Source organism: Prionailurus bengalensis, chromosome F2 (genome assembly GCF_016509475.1).
Source record: "Prionailurus bengalensis isolate Pbe53 chromosome F2, Fcat_Pben_1.1_paternal_pri, whole genome shotgun sequence".
Lineage (NCBI taxonomy): Eukaryota > Metazoa > Chordata > Mammalia > Carnivora > Felidae > Prionailurus > Prionailurus bengalensis.
In genome coordinates this window covers 44,955,564-44,976,962 of record NC_057353.1, presented here as the reverse complement: position 1 = coordinate 44,976,962, position 21,399 = coordinate 44,955,564, and the positions used below count along the sequence as shown (strand labels likewise).

Below are 21,399 nucleotides of genomic sequence, written 5' to 3'. Positions count from 1 at the left end.
AACACTTGGAAGCAACCAAGATGTCCTTCAGTAGGTGAATGCATAAATAAACTGTGTTACATCCAGGCAATGGAATATTTTTCAGCACTAAAAGGAAGTGATTTACTAAACTACGAAAAGACATAGAGAAAACTTAAATGCATATTACTAAGTGAAAGAAGCCAATTTGAAAAGGCTACATACTGTATGATTCTCACTTTATGATATTCTAGAAAAGACAAAACTAAGGAGGCAGTAAAAAGATCATTGGTTGCTAAGGGTTAGCAGGGTAGAAAGGGTGAATAGATGGAACACAGAGGATTTTTAGGGTAGTGAAACTACTATGTGAAAAGGAGACAGGAATGGAAAGAATATGGTCATTAGGCATGGGATGTGCCAAAAAAAAAAAAAGTTGGGGAAGATGGTACATAGTTTCATTGGGCTGAAGGTGTTAAATAGGGGAAGGGACATATATGAACAGGACAGGAGAATGAAGCGGTGAGGAGGTGGCAGGGGAGAGAGGAGTAGAATATGGCTTATGATTGTCACCCCAGTAATCAAGGCATCGTGTTTCACCTTGCTTCCTGGTGTATGCAGTAATTTGACTTGCGTCTTCCTTGTCCCTCCACCCAATAGAATTTTTAAAGGCATATTTAACTATTTAGCCATGGCAAGACTACACAGAGTTACTGGATTCTCATAAGTCCTATAAACCCATGCAGCATCCTTAGTCAAGGTTCTTAGGAATTATGGCTGAATTAAAATTTTGTGTGTTGCTTAAAATTAAATAGCGTAGAGCTAGTGTTTTGATGGAAACTCTGCCTCCTCTAGCGTTTAAGAATCAATGTGTGGTTAAAAAACATGTTAAGAAATCTAAATAACTGTATAGTTTGTTACCTTGCTGGCTGAAATGAACAGTGACCCCTTTGACCCGTGACAGTCCTGCACAATGTAATCCTCTTTAAATTCTTGCATAAACTTCTTCAGGAGTTCTCCATTGCCTTGACTGCCTTGTTTAGTCACTGAAGTTTACTCCTTTGTCTCCCTAGCTCCTGCCATTAGGCCATCTATATTGTTTAGTAAACATTGATTATTTTAAAATGATACATAGGGGTGCCTGGGTGGATCAGTTGGTTAAGTGTTGGACTTCAGCTCAGGTCATGATCTCATGGTTCATAAGTTCAAGCCCTGAATCGGGCTCTGTGCTGACAGCTCAGAGCCTGGAGCCTGCTTCGGATTCTGTGTCTCCTTCTCTTTCTTCTCCAACCCCCCCTTCACGCTCTCTCTCTCTCTCTCTCTCAAAAATAAATGAATAAACTTAAAAAAAATAATAAAATGATACATGAATGAATGATGAATGAATTTAAATGAATGATGTCTATGTCAGTGGAAACAGACTGAGTTAGAAGTCACAGGTCTTGAACTCTTTGACCATATTAGTACCTGTGTATATAATTTTTTAAAATCACAGCGTTAAATTATAATCTTTTAAAAATAATTTTATTAAAAAATTTTTTTTACTGTTTATTTTTGAGAGAGTGTGAGCGGGGAGGGGCAGAGAGAGAGGGAGACGGAGAATCCAAAGTAGGCCCTGCGCTGTCAGTGCAAAGCCCATCTCAGGGCTCGAACTCACAAACTCTGAGATCGTGATCTGAGCCAAATCAGATGCTCACCACACTGAGCCACCTAAATTTTAATCTTAATATGTCAGTCTTAAGCTTATGTTCAGTGTGCACAACATAGAAGAAAACCGGCTTACAGTCTCTTAGCTTGCCAGTCTATGTCATTATCAAATTGTGTTGAGTGTACCTTGACAATATCTCATGAATTTGTTTTCTTTGCTTTTTCTTTTACTCTCCCTTCAATTCACCAACATCTCTTTTTAAAAATGTAGGTTTTATTATTGTTTAGGTGTGGTGAGACCAATGGATCAGGAGATAAATTGTTACAGACCCCAAGAGGAGGGAGCCTGTGGTGCAAGAGTGGGTGAGAAGGGGAGAGGAAGCTTATACAGGGAAGCACCAGGGTCAGATAGGAGGCAGAAGGAGAACATGGAAAACATGGGCAAGAGCCTTTATTGTGATTCTATGGGAAGGAATGGATGAGGTGGGGTAAAGAGGTCTAGGATTGGTTGGTTTGAATGATTTCAATGAGTAATGATTTCACTGGGTGTAGGGCAGTCCCTACTTGTTTGGTACATGACTCTGGGTTGATGACGTTAGGGGAATAGTGACCCTGGTGGTGGTTGAGGGTATGGACTCCAGATTGGTTTGATTGCATAGGAAAGGTATGCTCACAGGTGCTATTTCTAGGAATTAGCTAACCCTAAGAGGGACAGTGGAGGCCTTGTCAGCAGGTCCTTGTCAAAGCATCACAAATACAGAAAATAAGAAGATATGCTTATTATGATCTCATGCATACATAGATTAACATAATCTTCTAATTGGTCTACCTGTGTCTGTTTTGCTTTCCTGTAATCTAGCTTTCATGCAGAAGCCAGAGAAATCTTACAAAATATAAATTAGATCATGTTATTGCTGTGCTTAAAATTCCTTCTCAGATCTCTTGCATATCTAATAAAGCCCTTATCTTGGTTTTGAGGCTCTTCATTATGAGGCTTCTTTCTCCATCTGCAACTATTGTGTTAAATCTTATTCTTCATTCTATTCTAGGTACACTGATCTTTTGATTCCCTGAGAATGATTTGCTCTTTTTCTCCTGAGGCCTTTGCACAGACAGTTCTTGGTGCCTGGATGTTCTTTATCTGGTTAACTTCCAGCCAACCTTTGAATCTTCCCTTAAATGTTATTCTTTTGGGGAGGCCTACATTAGGTCCCTTCTCTTAGCTTTTCTGTGATTATTCATTTGTTCACTTATTCAGTGCTTTTGTTTGTATTTGTATGTTTGTACCTGTAAAAAGAGAGATATTGAGGATAAAATGGAGAGCAAGCCAGATTGGCACCTAACCTCATAGAGCTTCTTTTTTTCTGGGGGAGGCAGGTAAAAGTCCCAAGTTAAGGGACTACCGTGGTATATGGGTTCTGTGCCATTCTTTCATATGAGCTAGAACAGTTTTTTTTTTTTAATTTTTTTTTTTAACGTTTATTCATTTTTGAGAGACAGAGACAGAGTGTGAGTGGTGGAGGGGGCAGAGAGAGGGGGAGACACAGAATCCAAACCAGGCTCCAGGCTCTGAGCTGTCAGCACAGGGCCCGACACGGGGCTCAAACTCACAAACCATGAGATCATGATCTAAGCCGAAGTCGGACGCTTAACTGACTGAGCCACCCAGATGCCCCTAGAAAGTTTTATTTGGAGAGATGATGAATGCAAAATATAGTCTCAGCCAGTTTATCTCATGGCAGCCCTCTCATGGCAGCCCTCTTATTTTATTTTATTTTTTTAACCACAGTTACTAATTACATTTATTTGTGAGCTGACTTCTCTAATACCAGTGTATTTTCATGCTGGTGTGTGCTCTCTGAGAGTCAGGGTTGAGTCTGTGTGGTTCACCACTGTGTATTGAATATCCGGCTTAAGCAGAGGGTCAATGAATGAATGTTGAATGAATGTTGAATGAATGTTAGAAACTATATTCGGGTATGTGTCCTTAATGTGACTGTTTAGCTCTATCTGCTTGAATACTTTTTTAGATTAAAATTATTGAGGCCATGTTTTATGGCATAGAACTGTTGGACCTTGATCCACCTACTTGATTATGTATTAGAGTGGACCACAAAGTATTTTTTGAGGAGCATTTTACCTTTCCCCAAAGCCATTTTCTTGACTTATCACTAAAGACAGAGTTGCTTTTTCAGGTAGCTGCCCAGGTTAGAATCCCTAATTTTTGTAAGGGCTGTCAGTCCTATCCTTAGGACTGCTAATTACTTAGTGCATTGCAAGATAAAACATATGTTTTCTATGTGTCTTTCAGTGAACATAGTCTTGAATTCGTTGCCACTTAATACATCCAAAATTCTGAATGAGAAAATTAATATTTAAAGAAGTTCTTTGAAGGATATTCTTTTGGAGTGAAGTTCAACTCTGAATCTATATCAGAGTCACCTATTGAGCTTTGAAAAGACCTGCTGAATTAGAACCCCTAAGGTGTGGGACCTGGGCCACAAGTATTTCTGAGGCACAGCCAGGTGTAAGAGCAATACTCCCTGTAAAGGTTTCTACACAGGCACTCACACCCCAAAGAAGTGTATGTAGAGAAGGCTTTTTAATGTTTCCCGTAAGTTGAAGTTCTGGGTCTATAGATTAGTTTCATTTGTTTGTAAACAAGCATGTTTCTTCAGTGGTTCAGTGAACACTTAGGAACTCCTGATACTTACTTTCCACTCCCAATGCCTACCAAAGTTGAGTATGTCTGCAAATTTAAGGTGTGAGATGGGAAATAATGAGAGACATGGGTAGAAAGGTAGATGTTGAAATGTCTTGCATGTGATATGAAGCAGTTAAGACCTTTTCAGTAATGGAGAGCTGTTGATTGGAAGTTTGTTTTTTTTTTTAAGGTTTTTTTTTTTTAAATGGGAGAGCAGTATGATCAGTTTATTTTACCTTTGTTTTAAAGGAAGGTAACCTTGTTAACTATATGGAACAAAGATTAGAATGGGGTAGAAAACTATGACAAGGAGACCAGTTAGGAAGCAAATCTGTGCAAGAGGTCATGACAAGCAGAAGGATAAACCCCAGGAATGAATTCTAGCTTTGTAGCTACCTTTTTAATTTAAGCCCTTAAGCTCCAACCAATCTGCTCTACTCTTGATTTGAAGACTTAGCTGAAATTGTAAAGGCCTTACTGAGAAGTCTTCCCTGACAGTCTTCTCCTGACCTCTTGTTTTGGTGGTCTCTTTATGTCGTCTTTTATAGTACTTTCCATTTATTTTTATTTTTTGCTAATTTGATTCATGTGTCTTATCTTCCATTTCTGCCACTTTTCATGATAGCTGCTACTAGATAGAAATATCTATTGAACAAGTTGTGCCCTAAACATGCCATTCTTGATTTTTCTATTTTGTGTCTTCACACATGGCGTTTCTTTTTTCTAGAATGTTCTTATCTCTCCTCTACCCATAATTTGAGGTTTTATCCTCTCATAGTTTAAATACCACCCTTTGTACAAGTTTTTTTCTGCTGGCTCTACCATGATCATTTGCTTATTTTAGCTCTTGTAGCATGTAAGCTGTATATGATTTAGCTTAATACTACCTTGTATTTTTCATCTTTTTATGTATTCTGTGAATATGGATACTCTGCCTCTTTGACTCGGACAAGATGTTTTACGTATCAGTGTATATAGCTTGCCCTTAATAAATATTAGGTAAATATTAAAGAAATAAATGACTACTTGTCTCTTTCTAAGTCTTCCTAAAAACAGGTTATAAACATAGTTTATTCTGCTCTGAAAGGCATAAAACTTCAGTTTAAAAATATTTTAAATTGTTAATTTTAATTATCTGCATTTAAAGCAAAAATAGTTGTGATTACTTATCTCTGGATTTTAAAGACCCAAATAAAAGAGAAATAAAAATAATTTTTTTGGCCTTGTTGAATTATAGAATATTTTAAAGTTGAGTATTAATGTTTGACTGAAGTTAGAGAGGGAGGGAGCCAAACCATAAGAGACTCTTAAAAACAGAATAAATTGAGGGTTGATGGTGGGTGGGAGGGAGTGGAAAGTGGGTGATGGGCATTGAGGAGGGCACCTGTTGGAATGAGCACTTGGGTGTTGTATGGAAACCAATTTGACAATGAATTTCATATTAAAAACACACATAATTAGACTGAAAAAAAGCCCATTTATTCATTAAAAAAATATTTGAATGTGAACTCCCTTAAAGATTTATATTTAAAATGCTTTAGTTAAATATTTTCATTTGTTCCTTATGTTATACACTAAGTCCTTTGCCAAAACAAAGCCTTGTTTTGTTGGGAATCACTCAGCATTTGGGCCTCCTCTGATTTGTAATCCTGTTAAATTTCATCCATGAGTTAAAGCCTAATTATGCACAGTTGGTAAACCCTACATATAGACAATTTGATGTACTATAGATGTTTACTCATTAAGTTTACTTATTGGAACATTATGAAATGTTGAAAATACTTTGTATTGGGATTAAGAAATAATTTTCTTTGGGAATTAACTAAGTTTAATGGTCTATATATTTTTCTTTAGCCCATATGTTGTAAAGTACTATGGCAGTTATTTTAAGAACACAGACCTCTGGATTGTTATGGAGTACTGTGGCGCTGGCTCTGTCTCAGACATAATTAGATTACGAAACAAGACAGTAAGTATTTTTAAACTGTTTTGCTAATCTCATTTCTAAAGATTCATACTTTAGGATCTGACTAGGTAGTATTTTGTTACAAAGAAAATATCAGTGTGAAAAAAGAAAGACTTTACAGTGTAAAAAGATCTAGTATGAGTTGTGAGAACCAGCTATATATCTCTGTATGGCAGATTTAAGAGTCATATGATTGTTTAATTTATTTGTTAGGAAATTTTTGGTAGGTCACTGAGAAAATCTACCATAGTACTCCACTTCTTCATTTGGAATCAGTGTATATATTCTTTATTAATATGTTTCAATAAGTTAAGGCTAGAATTTTATTTGAACTTCATAATATTCATAGTATTCATCTTAAGTTTTCTGTATTATAATCTATGGCTGGCAAACAATTGAAGTTTTATGTTTCTAAATTTTAAAAAATAATTGAAAGACGATTTTGTCTTTATTTTTTGAAATAGTGTCAGGATGTTTGAAAATGATAAAGCTAGCTCATAATTTTGTGTGTGTGTGTGTGTGTGTGTGTGTGTGTGTGTGAGAATTCAGGTTAGTGGAATATGTTACTTAATAATAGCTTTTTATGGTTATGTTTTAACCCTACGTGAAAGAGCTGTTAACAAAATTGTTTATGCTAGAAATGCATCTAGTTTATTGAATAATTTATAAGGACAGAATTTATACCTGCTTATCTGTGCATGAGTGAGAATAATAATCAGTGAAATAATTTGTAATTCTGTAGAACGGTAACCTAATTATTATATGACATTATTGTATGTTGTCAGACATATTTCACTAAAATACATTCAGAAAAATACTTAATTACTTGAGTCAATTACTTGAGTCAGTTTGTGGTTGACCAGAATCATTTTAAAGTTTGATTGGGGAAGTACATTGTAAGTTTATCCTACTAATTTTTTTTTCTATTAGAGAAAATAAAGTAAATAGGATTTCTTTTAAAAGTAAAATAGAAATTAAAATAATCTCTGTTTTGACAGGATGGATTAAGTGCTTTGTGACATTCTAATTATATATTTTAGAATTTCTGTGGTGCTTAACTAGTACTTATGTAAATCAGATGACTCTTGAGTCACAGAACAATGGTTTAATGGAAAATAATTATATGCCAGTTAGAGAAGTGTTTTAAGATCATTTCAGGGTTAAACCCAGTACTTTTGGTATTTAAAGTTACCAAGTATTAGAAATATAAAGTAAAAATGTGTGAAATGGAAAATCTGTTTTCTTGATTTTAAGTGTTAATGTTACCATAGTGCATAGATAGGAAATATTTTATTCAAGTTGCCAGTCTTTCTTGTTGCCAATATCTTGTTGCCAATAAGTACAAACTGGGAAGGTATATACTATATATAGTCCTAAAGTATGTGTATGGATGAATCATAATCTTCGGGAATTCCTTCACCAGTTATCAAAGGAAAGACTTTACCCCATTTATATTTATAGTTTTTATTGTTCTTTATTCTTTTCTGCATTTCTCAGTTGCCTGACTGTCCTTTAGTATGGTCTTTTATGTGGGTATGATGGCGATAAGTGAAAATGTTATTTCACTTCATTTTTTATATGGTATAATTGCTGGGTAAAGAATTCTAGGTTGAGGGGCACCTGGGTGGCTCAGTCGGTTAAGCGTCTGACTTCGGCTCAGGTCATGATCTCATGGTTCATGAGTTCGAGCCCCGCATCAGGCTCTGTGCTGACAGCTCGGAGCCTGGAGCCTGCTTCTGATTCTGTGTCTCCTTCTATCTCTGCCCCTCCCCAACTTGTGCTCTCTCTCTGTCTCTCAAAAATAAATAAATGTAAAAAAAAAAAAGTTTAAAAAGAATTCTAGGTTGGAAGTTTCTTTTAGTTTTTGATTTAAAAGGAAGACCACCTAAGTTAAAGATATCTCATTAGGGATGAAGTATTGTTGATTTTTAGTTATGGATTGCTATCTGGTTTTGATCAAATGTTTCCTTGAAAATTAAAGGCACAGGGAAAAACAAATCTGATTAAGTTATATGCCCTTTAAAAACCATTTAGGGATGCCTGGGTGGCTCAGTTGGTTAAGCATTCGGCTTTGGCTCAGGTCATGATGTCGCCATCCATGAGTTCGAGCCCCGCATTGGGCTCTGTGCTCACAGCTCAGAGCCTGGGGCCTGCTTCGGATTCTGTCCCTCTTTCTCTGCCCCTCTCCTGCTCGTGCTCTGTCTGTCTGTCTGTCTGTCTCTCTCTCTCTCTCTCTCTCTGTCTCTGTCTCTCTCTCAAAAATAAACACTAAAAAATAATAAAATAAAAAACTTTTAAGTTTAATCTGTTTAGCTTGAAGTAAACGCTGTTTACTTAACCTCCCTCTTCTCTGTACAGTTTCATAACTTGTCACTTCTATTATGCACTTTAGAATATAAATGGTTCCAAGAATAAAAACTGGATTCATATTTGGTGTTTTTGAAAATGTTATTACCTCATCCTCTCCTCCATCTTTGAGTGCTTCCCTTATCCCCAGGCTTTGTCTACTGAATTTGCGTCCATGAGGCACCAGCTCAGAGATCACCTCCTCTTTGAAACTTTTCCTGTTTTCCTGAGTAGTTTCTTATCTAATTAATTAATTAGGTGTTTACTATACATTCACACATAAAGAGCATGATAAATTCTAGTCGCCATTATTATTATAATCTTTACTATTATTATTACTTTTTTCATATTTTGACAGGTAGGTAGACTTTGCACCTTTTTATATGTGTATTGGCTCTTTTATTTCCTTTTTGTGCCATTTTGTCATTATGGTTGGCATTTTTCTTACCAGTTTTCGGGATTGCCTGGCAGTTTGCTAATAGTTATATGAGCACTTTACATATCAAAAATTTTTTTTAAATTTTTATTTGGTTTTGAGAGACAAAGAGACAGAGCGCGAGTGGGGAAGGGGCAGAGAGAGAGGGACACTAAGAATCCGAAGCAGGCTCCAGGCTCCAAGTTGTCAGCACAGAGCCCGACACAGGGCTCGAACTCACGAACCACGAAATCATGACCTGAGCTGAAGTTGGATGCTTAACTGACTGAGCCACCCAGGTGCCCCCAGCACTTTACATATTTTAAAAAGTCAGAAAACCAATTATTTTATTGTCAGAATAGATCTTAAAGAAGAAGAAGCTTCAGAATATCTCTTTCAGAGGTTTCATACCTTCACCTATTCTTTTTCTTTGGGAAATATCTAGGAAAAGATAAAGGCATAGAATTAAGTTTAGGAGTTAATTATATTCCAGTGATTGGGACTGAGGCTGAGCAGCAAGGGGTTGGGATTGTATCTATTTAAATGTTGCTGCTTAACATGGGGCAGATCACAGAGTTGGCATTTGAGCTGATAATAAATGACAACTGTAGTAATTAATGGTAGTAGTACTTGAGATAGGATGAAGGTGAAACGCTTCTATATTCCAATGGGTGATAAAAGTTTCTCTGAGTCTCCTGGTTGCATTATGAGTAAAAGTCACTATTTAGTTAGTATTCATTGAATCTTTCAGCTTCTAAGTATTGGGGATCTGTAAATATGTGTGAGTTAAATTCTTGATTTCTGTGCTCAGACTCACAAACACAGGTCAAGTCCTAGTATATATTTTAGTAATTGACTATTTTTCAAAGTAATTACATTGTTTTGAACCATGGTTTAAGTTTGCTGAAACTTACATGTAGATCGCCCTGCTATGGTATCCCATACTTAGAAATCACATTTAATTAGTCAGCCTTTAGTGTTTAGGAAAAGAATAGTTGTAGTTGCTTTCTCCTACTATAAGCCACTCAGGGACAGAAATTTTAATGTATTTATTTGTTGTGTACTCGGAAAAGTTCTAAGAAAATGCCTAAGGTTATTCTCTCCCATTTTGACCCATTTTTTGATTTGACCACTTACTTTAACTTAACCTAGTACTATGGATTTTAGTTTTGGCTCTTTCACAAACTAGTTTCAAGATCTGAGCACGTCATATAACTGACAGGGACTTTAGCTTCCTCGTCTGTTAAATAATAATTAACATCTGCAATGCTTTACATTTTATTTGGCAATTTTATTTACATTTCAGTTGAATGGAAAGGTTCAAAACATTTATTGATCTAGGTGCAGTGCTGCGCAGTAGAGGTCCAAATAACTCTAATAAATTTTGCCATTGTTGCATTGTTGAGATAATACCTATATAAAAAGCTAGTTCAACTCTGTGAAGAATTAGACTTCTTTCAGAGCAGTAAAAGAGAAGCATTTAGCCTAACATGGAAGTTCAGAGAAAGCGTGGTAGGAGATATAACCCCTTAGCAGATTCTTGGAAGAGGAGGAGTCTTTATCATTAGAATGCTGGCTCCTATCTTCTTTGTTCACGGCTTTATCTCTGTTCCTAGCACAGTGCCTGGCATGTAGAATGCTCAGGAAATATTTGTTGCATGCATGGATGAATGAATGAATGAATGAATGAATGAATGAATGAATGAATGAATCAGAGAAGAGAGGGTAAAGGACATCTTGGAAGAAGAAACAGTGATGTGCTGAATTTATACTTCCCTCTCTAAAAGTTCAGGGTCATACTTCTAGGTCACCTGGAGAAAGTTCCCAGCATCTGGTTTAAATGGATTTACTTTTCTCACACTTAATTGCTCAGAATCATTGCCACATTGTAATTTGATGGATCTATGTTAGGATCATGATGTTGCTTATGATTTTTTGGTTTTTTTTCTGGAGTTGTTTCCTTTTCCGCCCCTTAAGTTTAGAGAAGCAGCATAAGCTTTCTTTATCATTTTGCTAATGTCTTCTACTTTCTTACTCATTTGATCTGTTTCCTGGAATTTATGTGATTCTTCTTTGAGAAGACATTCTTTGGAGCTTCCTGATTTCTTGTTCTAATGTGGACTCATTGCTTTTTAGGTCTGCTGTACAGCTGTGTCCTTGGAATTTCTTTTCACTGGACTTTTGGGTTAGTGCCATCATTTTCTTGTATACTTCCTCTTTCGTTAGTTTTCACTCTTGTTTTGTTTTCTTCCTTAAACTATCTTCTTCATGATACAAGAATAAGCGGTCAACTATTTGAGTTCTTGCATGTCTGAAAATGTTTTTATTTTGCTTTCACAGTTGATTGTTGGCTTATGTAGAAATTTATGTTGAAAATAAGTTTCTCTCAGAACTTTGAGAGCTTTTGTGTATTACCTTCTAGCATCCAGGGTTGCTAATGTTATAGATAATGCCTCTCAGAGTCTTATTTATTTGTAGGTTTTTTACCACTCCCTCCCAAATCTGGAGCTTTTTCGACTTTTTTTTCTTTTTTTTTGTTTTAATTTTTCTTGTTTTAAATGTTTAACTTATTTTTGAGAGAGAGAGAGAGAGAGAGAGAGAACTCAGGCAGGGGAGGGACAGAGAGAGAGGGAGACACAGAATCCCAAGCAGGCTCCAGGCTCTGATAGAGCCCAATGCGGGGAACCGCGAGATCATGACCTGAGCTGGTTGGACGCTTAACCGACTGAGCCACCCAGGTGCCCTAGACTTTTCTTTTTATCCTGATGGTTCTGATACTGTACAAGGAACAAGATGTTTCAGAAGGATGTGTCTAGGTATGAGTCCTTTTTATTAGTTATGCTCAGCACTCTGTGCTTTTCAAATAAACCCTTGTGCCTTCAGCTTTGGAACATTTCTCTGATAATCTTCTTCTGTTTTCTTTATTGGATGGTGAATCTCCTGAATTTTATTCTTTTTTTTTCCTCTTAGATTTTTTTTGTCTTTTCTGGGGAGTGGGTAGGAGGTGGTTTCTTCTAATTTATTTTCCAATTCTTTTAACTGAACTTTTTATTTCAGGAGTTAGGTTTCAATTTACAAGAACTCTTTCATTTTTGATTATTTCTTTTTTGTAACATCTTGATGCTGAGACATTTTTCTTATTAGAAAAAATAAGTTTTTCTAATCACTTATTTTCTGTTTCCTGAATCATCTCTACTTCTCTGCGATTGTTGTTTTACTTGCTTTCTTTGTTCTGGTCTAGCCTATGGTAAGGCTGGCCAGCAGAAAGGCTGACTAGCTCTCACTGGAAGCATTGGGCAGTGCTTTTTGACTGGCAGGTGTTATTAGGGTGAATGGGCTAGGAGCTGGCTTTTAGGGGAAGGGCCTACAGAGGCAATTTGTTCAGTTTCTTGAGAGAGGAGTCATTCCTCCCACCGCTGCCCCCCAATCTGGGGGTAAGTGCCAGAATGCATGTAATCTGCCTATACAGGGATGGGGGTAGGGGTAGAGGAGGGATTCCATTTTGTTTTCTTATTCCATTTTCTTCTTTTCAGCTTCCATGGAGAAGCTAGCCACTGTTTCTGTCCCCCTTCTTATTCCTGCCTTCCCTGCCCAGTGGTGCTAATTTGGAGCCCCCTGGAGTTGACATGGCAATCACTCCTTTTGTTGCAGACCCCTTCTTTGCCTGCTCTTGGCTGTGGCTCTTTCCATAGAATGCTTCCCCAAATTTATTATACTCTCCTGTGATAATTCTTTTGTTATTATTTATTTAAAGAAGTCTCTATCAGCTTAATGAGGTTTCAGGAGGAGGAGATGCAAATAACTAAACAAATTAATTACAAATTTAGGTTGGCTTTTGAATCTGCATCAGTGATATTCCCCCCTCATCTTATGTATATTTTTTTAAAACTTTCATATTCTTAGGTGTGTAGTACAACTACTTTGAGGAGTAGTTTGATAATTTCTTTCAAGCTTGAATACATATACAGTCTGAGATCCATCCAGCAATTAATTCTCCTCTTTCATCTGCACCTAGAGGAACCCTAGCACAAGTTGTACAGTGACACATAGATAAGAATGTTGTCACAACAGAAAATTAGAAGCAAATTTAAATCTGGATCAGCTCTAGACCCTGGACTAGAGGATTGCTAATGTTCTTTCCATCTCCATAACTCTGTAGCCCTTTAGGAAAGGCAAACTGAGGATAGAATTCTGGCTGAAACCATTCAGAATACCCAGTAGCCAGCTGTACAGATGAGAATGACATTAAAATGCCAAATAGATTTTGTGTCTTAAAACGTATATAAACATTTATCTTGGAATACAAGAGAGATTTTTAGTATTTACCTTTACCGGGATGAGATACATTTCTGTGATATTGGGGAGAACTGGGCATTGAGGGAACAAAAAATAATGGAGAGGAAGTTCCACACTGAAGAAGGCTGCTTCTAAGTTATGTATATGCATTTTCCTCCGAGCTGGTGGTGGGCTTATTATTTTATAATGGAAATAATTGGGAAAGCCAAGTTTTATTTAGACATCACTTCTTTAGAAGTGTGAAGGACACATTAAGACCATTCTGCTTGGTGAATTCTCACTGATTGTTAGTTTTATAATAGTGATTCTCAACTCTGGTGTCAGACTTTTGATAGATATTTAATTAATTACTTTTATTTTATTTATAGCATATGCTCTTTTAAGTTTATTTTTTAGTAATCTCTACACCCAATGTGAGCCTCAAACCCACAACCCTGAGATTAAGAGTCACATGCTTTTCTGACTGAGCCAACCAGGTGCCCCGATAGATATTTTACGAGCAGCTATTTATTTAGTATTGGTATGTGTCAGGCATTATTCTAAACACATTGCATATGTTTTTGCATTTAATCCTCATATAAGAATTAAACAACTATATGACATAAGAACTATTACTGACCCATTTTGTAGATGGGAAACTGAATTACAGAGTGGTAAAGCAGTTTAGAGGGAAAGAAAGGGTTGAAATGACAGCTAACTGCTATAGTTAAGAGCACAGACTCTGGAGGCAGAGGATCTGGGTTTAAATCCTACATACTAGCTGTGTGAACTCGGCTGTTTCTTAACTTCTCTGTTACTCATTTTCTTCATCTGCTAAATGGGATAAGAAGACCACCCCACTTCCTTGAGTTGTTCTGAAGATTAAATATATAAAGTGCAAGGAATAGCACTTAGCACATAAAAACCCTGTATCTATTTGCTGTTGGTACTGTCATCATCCTGTCATTCTCACTTGTATAGGTGGGAATGTCTTTGCAATCAGATGTGTTTGAACAGAATATGCAGAGGACTATGGAACCAAGAACAGAGTCTGAACATTCACTGTTTGTACTTTGAATTATCTTTTTTAATGAAGGAGGTATACACTTAATAAGAGAGGTACATTTTTAGGTGCAGTGAAAGTTTCTTTAATAGAATCAGACAGTGGCTATTCACAGCATACTAGGACATGTTATCTTAGTGCCCTTTGAATTAATGCCTCGTACGTAATGGTCTTTTTAGTAAATGCTTGATTTAATGTGTTTTAAAAATATATGTTCTGCCTTGATGTGTATTTTGTGTCACTTCAGACAGCTTTGTTTTTTCTTGGTGAATGCATACCAGTTTCTCATTGATTTCTTTGGAATTTCAAAGTTTAATTATTATTTTATTGTTAATAACAGACATCGTTTTTATTTGTTTGGATTTCTGTTCCATAAAGTGCTTTTTGGGCATGTGTATTTGGCTCTTTGTTATTGGACTAATTCATGTTTGACTTCCCTAATCACTTTGTTGCATGTTCCCCCTTTGTGTAATAGATACTAGTTCATACAGGATTTACAACTCCATATATATTGAGTGCTTTTCTGTTGTCTTCTGATCTCTTTTTCAGGAATCTTTTCATGTGGGAAAGGATTTTAAAATGTCTGCCCACTGACCATTTTCACAGTAGAGTATCAGTTCTCTTTTTCTTCAGATCAAGGGATTATAAGCAGCGTGTATATATGTATATTTACATATGGTGTAAGTAGTGAAAGCTTTCATTCTGAATCACTAGTTGTGGGACTTTGTGATAGATTATTAATCTTTTTTTTTTTTTTTTTTTGCCAAACATCTGCAATCCAGATTTCATGAAAGACAGCCTCTCTCTGCCCTTTAATAATGGCTAAAATATTCTAGTTATGTTTTCTAATGTATGTACTTTGTGTTGAGCAGATTTGTGTTTTTCTGGAAGAATCCCATAAATTTTTTTATTGTTTAAGACTTTGGCTATTTTATACCCTCAACCCTCCTTTTTTTGGGTGGGATGAGATAGCATGGTGAGGGGTGGGAGGGAGTTACTGAGTTGTTCTGCTGTTTTTCCCCAGTGTTTTCCTCATGTTGGATACCTAGGAACCCCATTAAATGTATGTATTCTTTTTCCCAAGAGAGAAGGAGTAAGAGGGGGAGAAATTTTGATTGTAAAGAAGTTGGAATCTGAGGCTTGATGGATGTTTGGATAAAGTCTTACATGTAAGCTTGAGTATTACCTTTGAGATTTAGGTATTTCAGAGATTGCTACTTAATTCCTCAACTTTCTCTAAACCACTGATTTTTAGCAAGGTGTTTGGTCACCATTGTATGTGATTATATCATGTATGCCATAAAAACTAATGGACACTGAAACATTCAAGGAGTCCTGTAAAATGAGAAGTCTGAATGTAATGTTAATACAGTTTGGAGTAAATATTTATTAGCTGAGGGAAGCAGTACTACGAAATGAAGGCAAAAAGGAGACTTAAGAAAAGCCTTTATGCTCCCTTTAAAAAACATGCTGATTCTACTTTCCCTGCCCCCACAATTACCGAATTCCCTTTGTTTGGGGGCAGAATATAGAAACCAGCCTCAGAGATCTCATGTTGTTAAATATCTGGAATAACCTTTAGCATTTTTAAAGTTGATCAGTGGTTTGTGCTTTATACAAACCTTTTTTTCCAGGAACTTCCCCACTTTTTGGTATCAACTTCAAGTTTATTGTATCATTTTCAACTCTTGGTTATAAGTTATATAGAAAGCCCAGCCTAAATTGGCTTACATCACAAGGGGAATTTATTTGCTCATATTACCAAAAATCTTTGCAGAGCTATTTTTATGCATGGCAGATTCTGGGTTAAAGGAATTACTTGAATTCATCTCTTTATTCTGATACCTCTGTATGGAGTCTAGTCTCACACAAATTTTTACCTTATTGTCGCAAGAGGGCTGCCAGCAGCTACTGGGTTATACTTCTAGCTGAAATCCAGCAAGCAGTCTTGTGCTTCACTGCTTCTGAATAGGTCATGTGTCTTTCTCTGCACACATCATTGTGATGTGGTAATTGGCTTAGACCTAGGTTTGTGTCTAACCTGGAGCTAGGTTGGAGCTGACTATTAGAAATACATATTCTGAGGATGGGGAAGTAGTGATTTCCCCTGAAATTTGTTAGCAGGAGAAGGGTGAATGTGTATTAGAATGGCAATATGTAATAGATATTTTTATATATTTACTAAAACTAAAATCAAAACAAAACAAACTATATCAGGAATAAAACACAAGAAAAAAGGGGCACCTGGTTGGCTTAGTCAGTTAAGCATCTAATTCTTGATCTCGGCTCAGGTCTTGATCTCAGGTAGTGAGTTCAGGCCCCACATTGGGCTTCGTGCTGGGTGTGAAGGTACTTTAAAGAAAAAAGAAAAAACCCCACACACAATAAAATATTGAAACAAAAACAACCCACCTCTAAATAACTCCCAAAATGTAGATTAAAGGTTAGAAGACGTTTTCGGTGACATTTGGGTCAAACTGTTGTGTCTTCATCCCTTTCTCCTTCTGTCACAGTAAAGGATGGGAAGATTGATATTTTCCAGGAGCCTGTTTCTGCTCTGTCAGCAGTGAATGTTTGCTGTAAGACTTCTCCCGGAAACTCTACTTATCAGGATTAAAGACTCATAGTTCCTTATTAGGCCAGGGTGGACTGACCCTGTTAGTAGTTCTGGTGTCCACGGCCCCTTTTCTTACAAGGATTTTCTCACCCTGAGCAGGTAATAACTGTCTACAGCTGCACAAGAATTTTAGGAGAATGAGTTCTTTTGTATGGAAAGTGATTCTTGCTCCTTTTTTGGTATATACCATAGAGTGAAATTGAGTTCTAAGGATATTTCACACATGCCTCTTAAAAGTTCCAAGCCACAGCATTAAGATGACCATGCACTGTAGGATTAGACTTTTAGAATTTTTCATAGTAATCATGTGCCAGGCCTTAATCTCTGATTAAACACATCATACACATTACACTCCATTACATTTTTTCTAAATCTTTTGATTGGATTATAAACACTTTCCTTTATGATTTTTCCACATTACTATATAGTTCCTCCAATAGACTTTCTCTCCTACCTTAACTAAGTAAATTAACCTTACAAAGGTATTTCCTTGGCTGCCCTTATTGGTAAACTGCCCAAATGTCACCTTAGTTGCTGTTCTTCTTGGCATTTCTCCCAGTTCTGTTTTCTTTTCATCAGTCAGGCCCACCTTCATACACTTTATTTTTATATTGTACATTCCTTATTCCTTGCCTGAGTGGACTGCCTGTCACTGCCAGATCTGTGGTTAGCCCTCCCTCCCTGTCTTAAACCTGACCCTTAGCACACCATGACAGTGGTCATTTGAAGTGGTGTGGTTTGGTGGAAGCATTCCTGGAGGTGGAACCGGAAGACCAAGGGTTCATTCCTGCGTTGTTACTTGGTAGCTCTGTGACCCTGGGCACATTGTGTAACTACTCTAAACCCAAGATGCCTAAGCCTAAAATGGACCTAATATCATATTACCTTCCTTACCTACCTCAGTGTTTTGTGAGGAACAAAGATGATGAGTGTCAGAGCATTTTGTAACCTGGAAAATTCTATACAAACTTAATTTACTGTTATCAAGGCAAAAACTTTAAAAATGGCATATATTTTTTAATTAACTAATGATTTAAGAATTCTATGATATTTGTTGAAATAGTGAATATTCTCTAACATTAGAAAAATATACTAAAAAATTATTGTGTCTTATCCAGTAAAGTTTTGGTTAATTTTAGGAAATCAAGAGATGTACATAAGTTAATCTTCTAGAAAATTGGAATTTAGCTCCTTAGGTAGAAAATCACTAATTTTAACGATTTTAGATGAAGCAAGAGCCTTTAAAATTTTATAGCACTGTTGTCTGTACTTTTAACGAGAATGTGTGAGCTCCTCCCCCCTTTAATGATATAAATTAAGGAAAAAATGCAAGTAATAGAGTAGATTGTAAAAATTTTAAATAGTATGGAAGAGGAACTCAGTGTCTCCTTACTCATCCCTCAGTTTTACTTCCTTGAGGTAATGTCAGCTAATAGTTTCTTGTGGGTCTTGGTAGCATACCTTATTTTACTTGAGGGATTCATACTATAGATGTGGTGTTCTATACCTTGTCTTTTTTTTTTTTCTTTAACTTCTGATATATCTTAGAGATCTTCCCATACTGGTACATGTGTGTATGCAGCAAAGGTCTGTGTGTATGTAACGAAGTGTACTTTGGGAGGCAACTTGAGTGGCTGTCGGTTACGTGTCTGACTATTGGTTTCGGCTCAGGTCATGATCTCATGGTTTGTGGGATTGAGCCCCTGCATCGGGCTCTGGGCTGAGAGCGCAGAGCCTGCGTGGGATTCTTTGTCTCTTCTCTCTCTGCCCCTCCCCCACGCATGCATCTGCATGTTCTTTCTCTCCAAATAAATAAACTTAAAAAAATATTTTTTTCACTACTTTGGAGAAAATGAGTTCCAACTTTTCAGTTTTTGTTATAGTCAGAGTGGCAAGAACTCTTGTATTTGTGTATTGGCATACTTATGTTGTTATGTCCATTGGATACATCCTGAAACATGGCATTACTGGGTTAGAGGGCAAGTTCATTTTTTGTTTTTTAATTTAGTTTTGAGAGAGAAAGAGAGTGTGAGCAGGGGAGCGGCAGAGAGAGAGGGAGACATAGAATCCGAAGCAGGCTTCAGGCTCTGAGCTGTCAGCATGGAGCCCGACAGAGGGCTCAAACCCATGAACTGTGAGATCATGACCTGAGCTAAAGTTGGACACTTAACCAACTGAGCCACCCAGGTGCCACAAGTTCATTTTTTTTTAAGTTTATTTATGATTTTGAGAGTGAGAGTGCAAGTGACGGAGGGGCAGAGAGAGAGTGAGAGAGAATCCCAAGCAGGCTCCATGCTGTCAGTGTGGAGCCTGATGTGGGGCCCGAACCCATAAACTGTGAGATCATGACCTGAGCTGAAGTGGGATGCTTAACTGCCTGAGCTACCCAGGCGCTCCACCCCCAAGTTCATTTTTAATAACAAATTTTTTTTTTTTTTTGGTTGAGAGACTGCTGCCTAAGCCATATATAACTTCTTAGCGCTGAGGCAATTTCAGTTTGAATTATGAAGAAGTATGGGTTTTGCTTTTGGTGCCTTCCTGGTTCACTGCATGCTGTGATACTTTTTCATCTTCCCTACTTTTGTCTAATTTTGCATAAGGTATTCATTATTAATTCTACCACAGAAATCTCCATTGGGATTTTAAGCAAGTTGCATACCTGTTAGCTACTATAGCTGCTGCTGCTACTACCATAAATGATTTCATTATTATCCCCACATTAGCTTTCCACACTAGTAGGCTGAGAGTTTACTATCAGAGTTTTTTTTCCTGAAAGTTCAGATGTTTATATCATTGTTTCACTTAAAAATTTGTAGATATGTAAAGCAGAGTTTGGCCCTAATCTACCCTTGCATTTTGCACTGTTTTCCCATACACATTACTCAAACACAAAGAGCCATTCACTAGTATTGAACTTCATATATTTTTATGCCCATTGCCTTTACACCTACCTAGTATTTCTTTCCCTCTTTGGTCACCAGACAAACTTTGTTCTTTCTTCAAGAGGCAGCTCAGAAGTCACCTCCTCTGTGAAGCCTTACTGGAGTAGGGAGAATGGTGTGGTGAGATTATCAAGGCTGGTGGGAACTGTATCATTCAAGGCCTTGAGGGTTAAATTATATGGTTTGGATTTTAAGAGTACTGTTTGTGATGCATCATCAGCTTTGGGAACTGCTGTCGTGGAGTGCTCCTATAGCTAATCCTGTTGTTCCAGGTATTCCTTAATATTGTAATTCTTTGTTCCTGTGCCCTTCCTTTTCCACTCAATTATGAGCACCATGAAGGCAAGGGCTATGTAACAGGCTCTTAGTAAGTTCTTGTTAGTGCCTACCTCCTCCAGTTGTGTTTAAGTATCTTTAATGTAGCTGGCATAGTTAAATCTCAGTTAAGTGTAAGCTGTTTTTGATGTTACCCCCTCATCTGTGGATAGGTAAATCCTGACTTGGGGAATATAGGGTGATTTCTTGAAAGAGGTGAGATTTGATCCAGGACTTAAAAGACTGTGTAAAGATTACATAGGTGGGTTTTCATCAAATGGTTTTCAAGACTTTGTGAAAAGTCACTGTGAAAATTGAAACTTAAAATTTTATAATAATATATAGTTAGCTGTCTATGGCACTTGAAAGATGAACTATGTCACTTTTTTTTCATTTCCTTAATAGATAATAGGTACTAAATATGGAATTAATGTATTATTTTATATAAGTAAGTATGTCAAAAAGGTGGGGTTTAGGTAGGATTGTCGAGTCATTTTTAGAAAATTAAAATTCTTAATTTTGTATGAACTTACAAAAGCTCACTTGAATTTGTTTTTACTGACACAAAAACATTAAGGCAGTATGTATATTTTAAAACAGCTTGGGCATGTGCCCTTGAGACAATTTGGTGGGTGCATTTTTATCAAAACCATATACACAGTGACATATTAAATGTATCATATTATTATACTAATCATATGACTCTAGAAACAAAAGTAACCAGAGGACTAAAGCCTATCAAAACCATCTTTTTGTTTTTGTACAATGAGATTCTTTTTAAATTTGCCAGTGAATTCATACCAGTATTGAAACCAGATGTGGACTTCCGTCTTTTAATGTATTAGCTCAGCTATAAAAGTCTTATTTTGATCCCTGATTACTGAGTATTTATTTCATTCATGGTTTATTATATCTCTCCCACTTTTATTTATTTTTTTAAATAGACCTATAAAATATTCAAGTGATTTTAAAATGACATTGCCCCATTTATATAGTGGTGAAAATCAAATTAAACCTGCATTGTATTAAAGGTAACATAATTAAATCCATAAATGGAGTACTCTGTTGATAAGATTTTTCATTGGAGAGGATTTTGACAGATACCACTAAATGAAGTGTCAGCTGTGGTTTGAGAGTGGATCTAAGAGTTTTCT

At 36.6% G+C, this 21,399-nt stretch overlaps 1 protein-coding gene across 1 annotated transcript in view; it reads left to right on the top strand.

Moving 5' to 3' along the window:
- STK3 (serine/threonine kinase 3) overlaps positions 1–21,399 on the top strand; it is a 281,104-nt gene that overhangs the window by 49,592 nt on the left and 210,113 nt on the right. Inside the window, exon 4 of the mRNA XM_043601459.1 lies at positions 6,161–6,275. Coding sequence (XP_043457394.1) covers positions 6,161–6,275 — 115 coding nt within the window. The remainder of the gene's footprint in view (positions 1–6,160; positions 6,276–21,399) is intronic.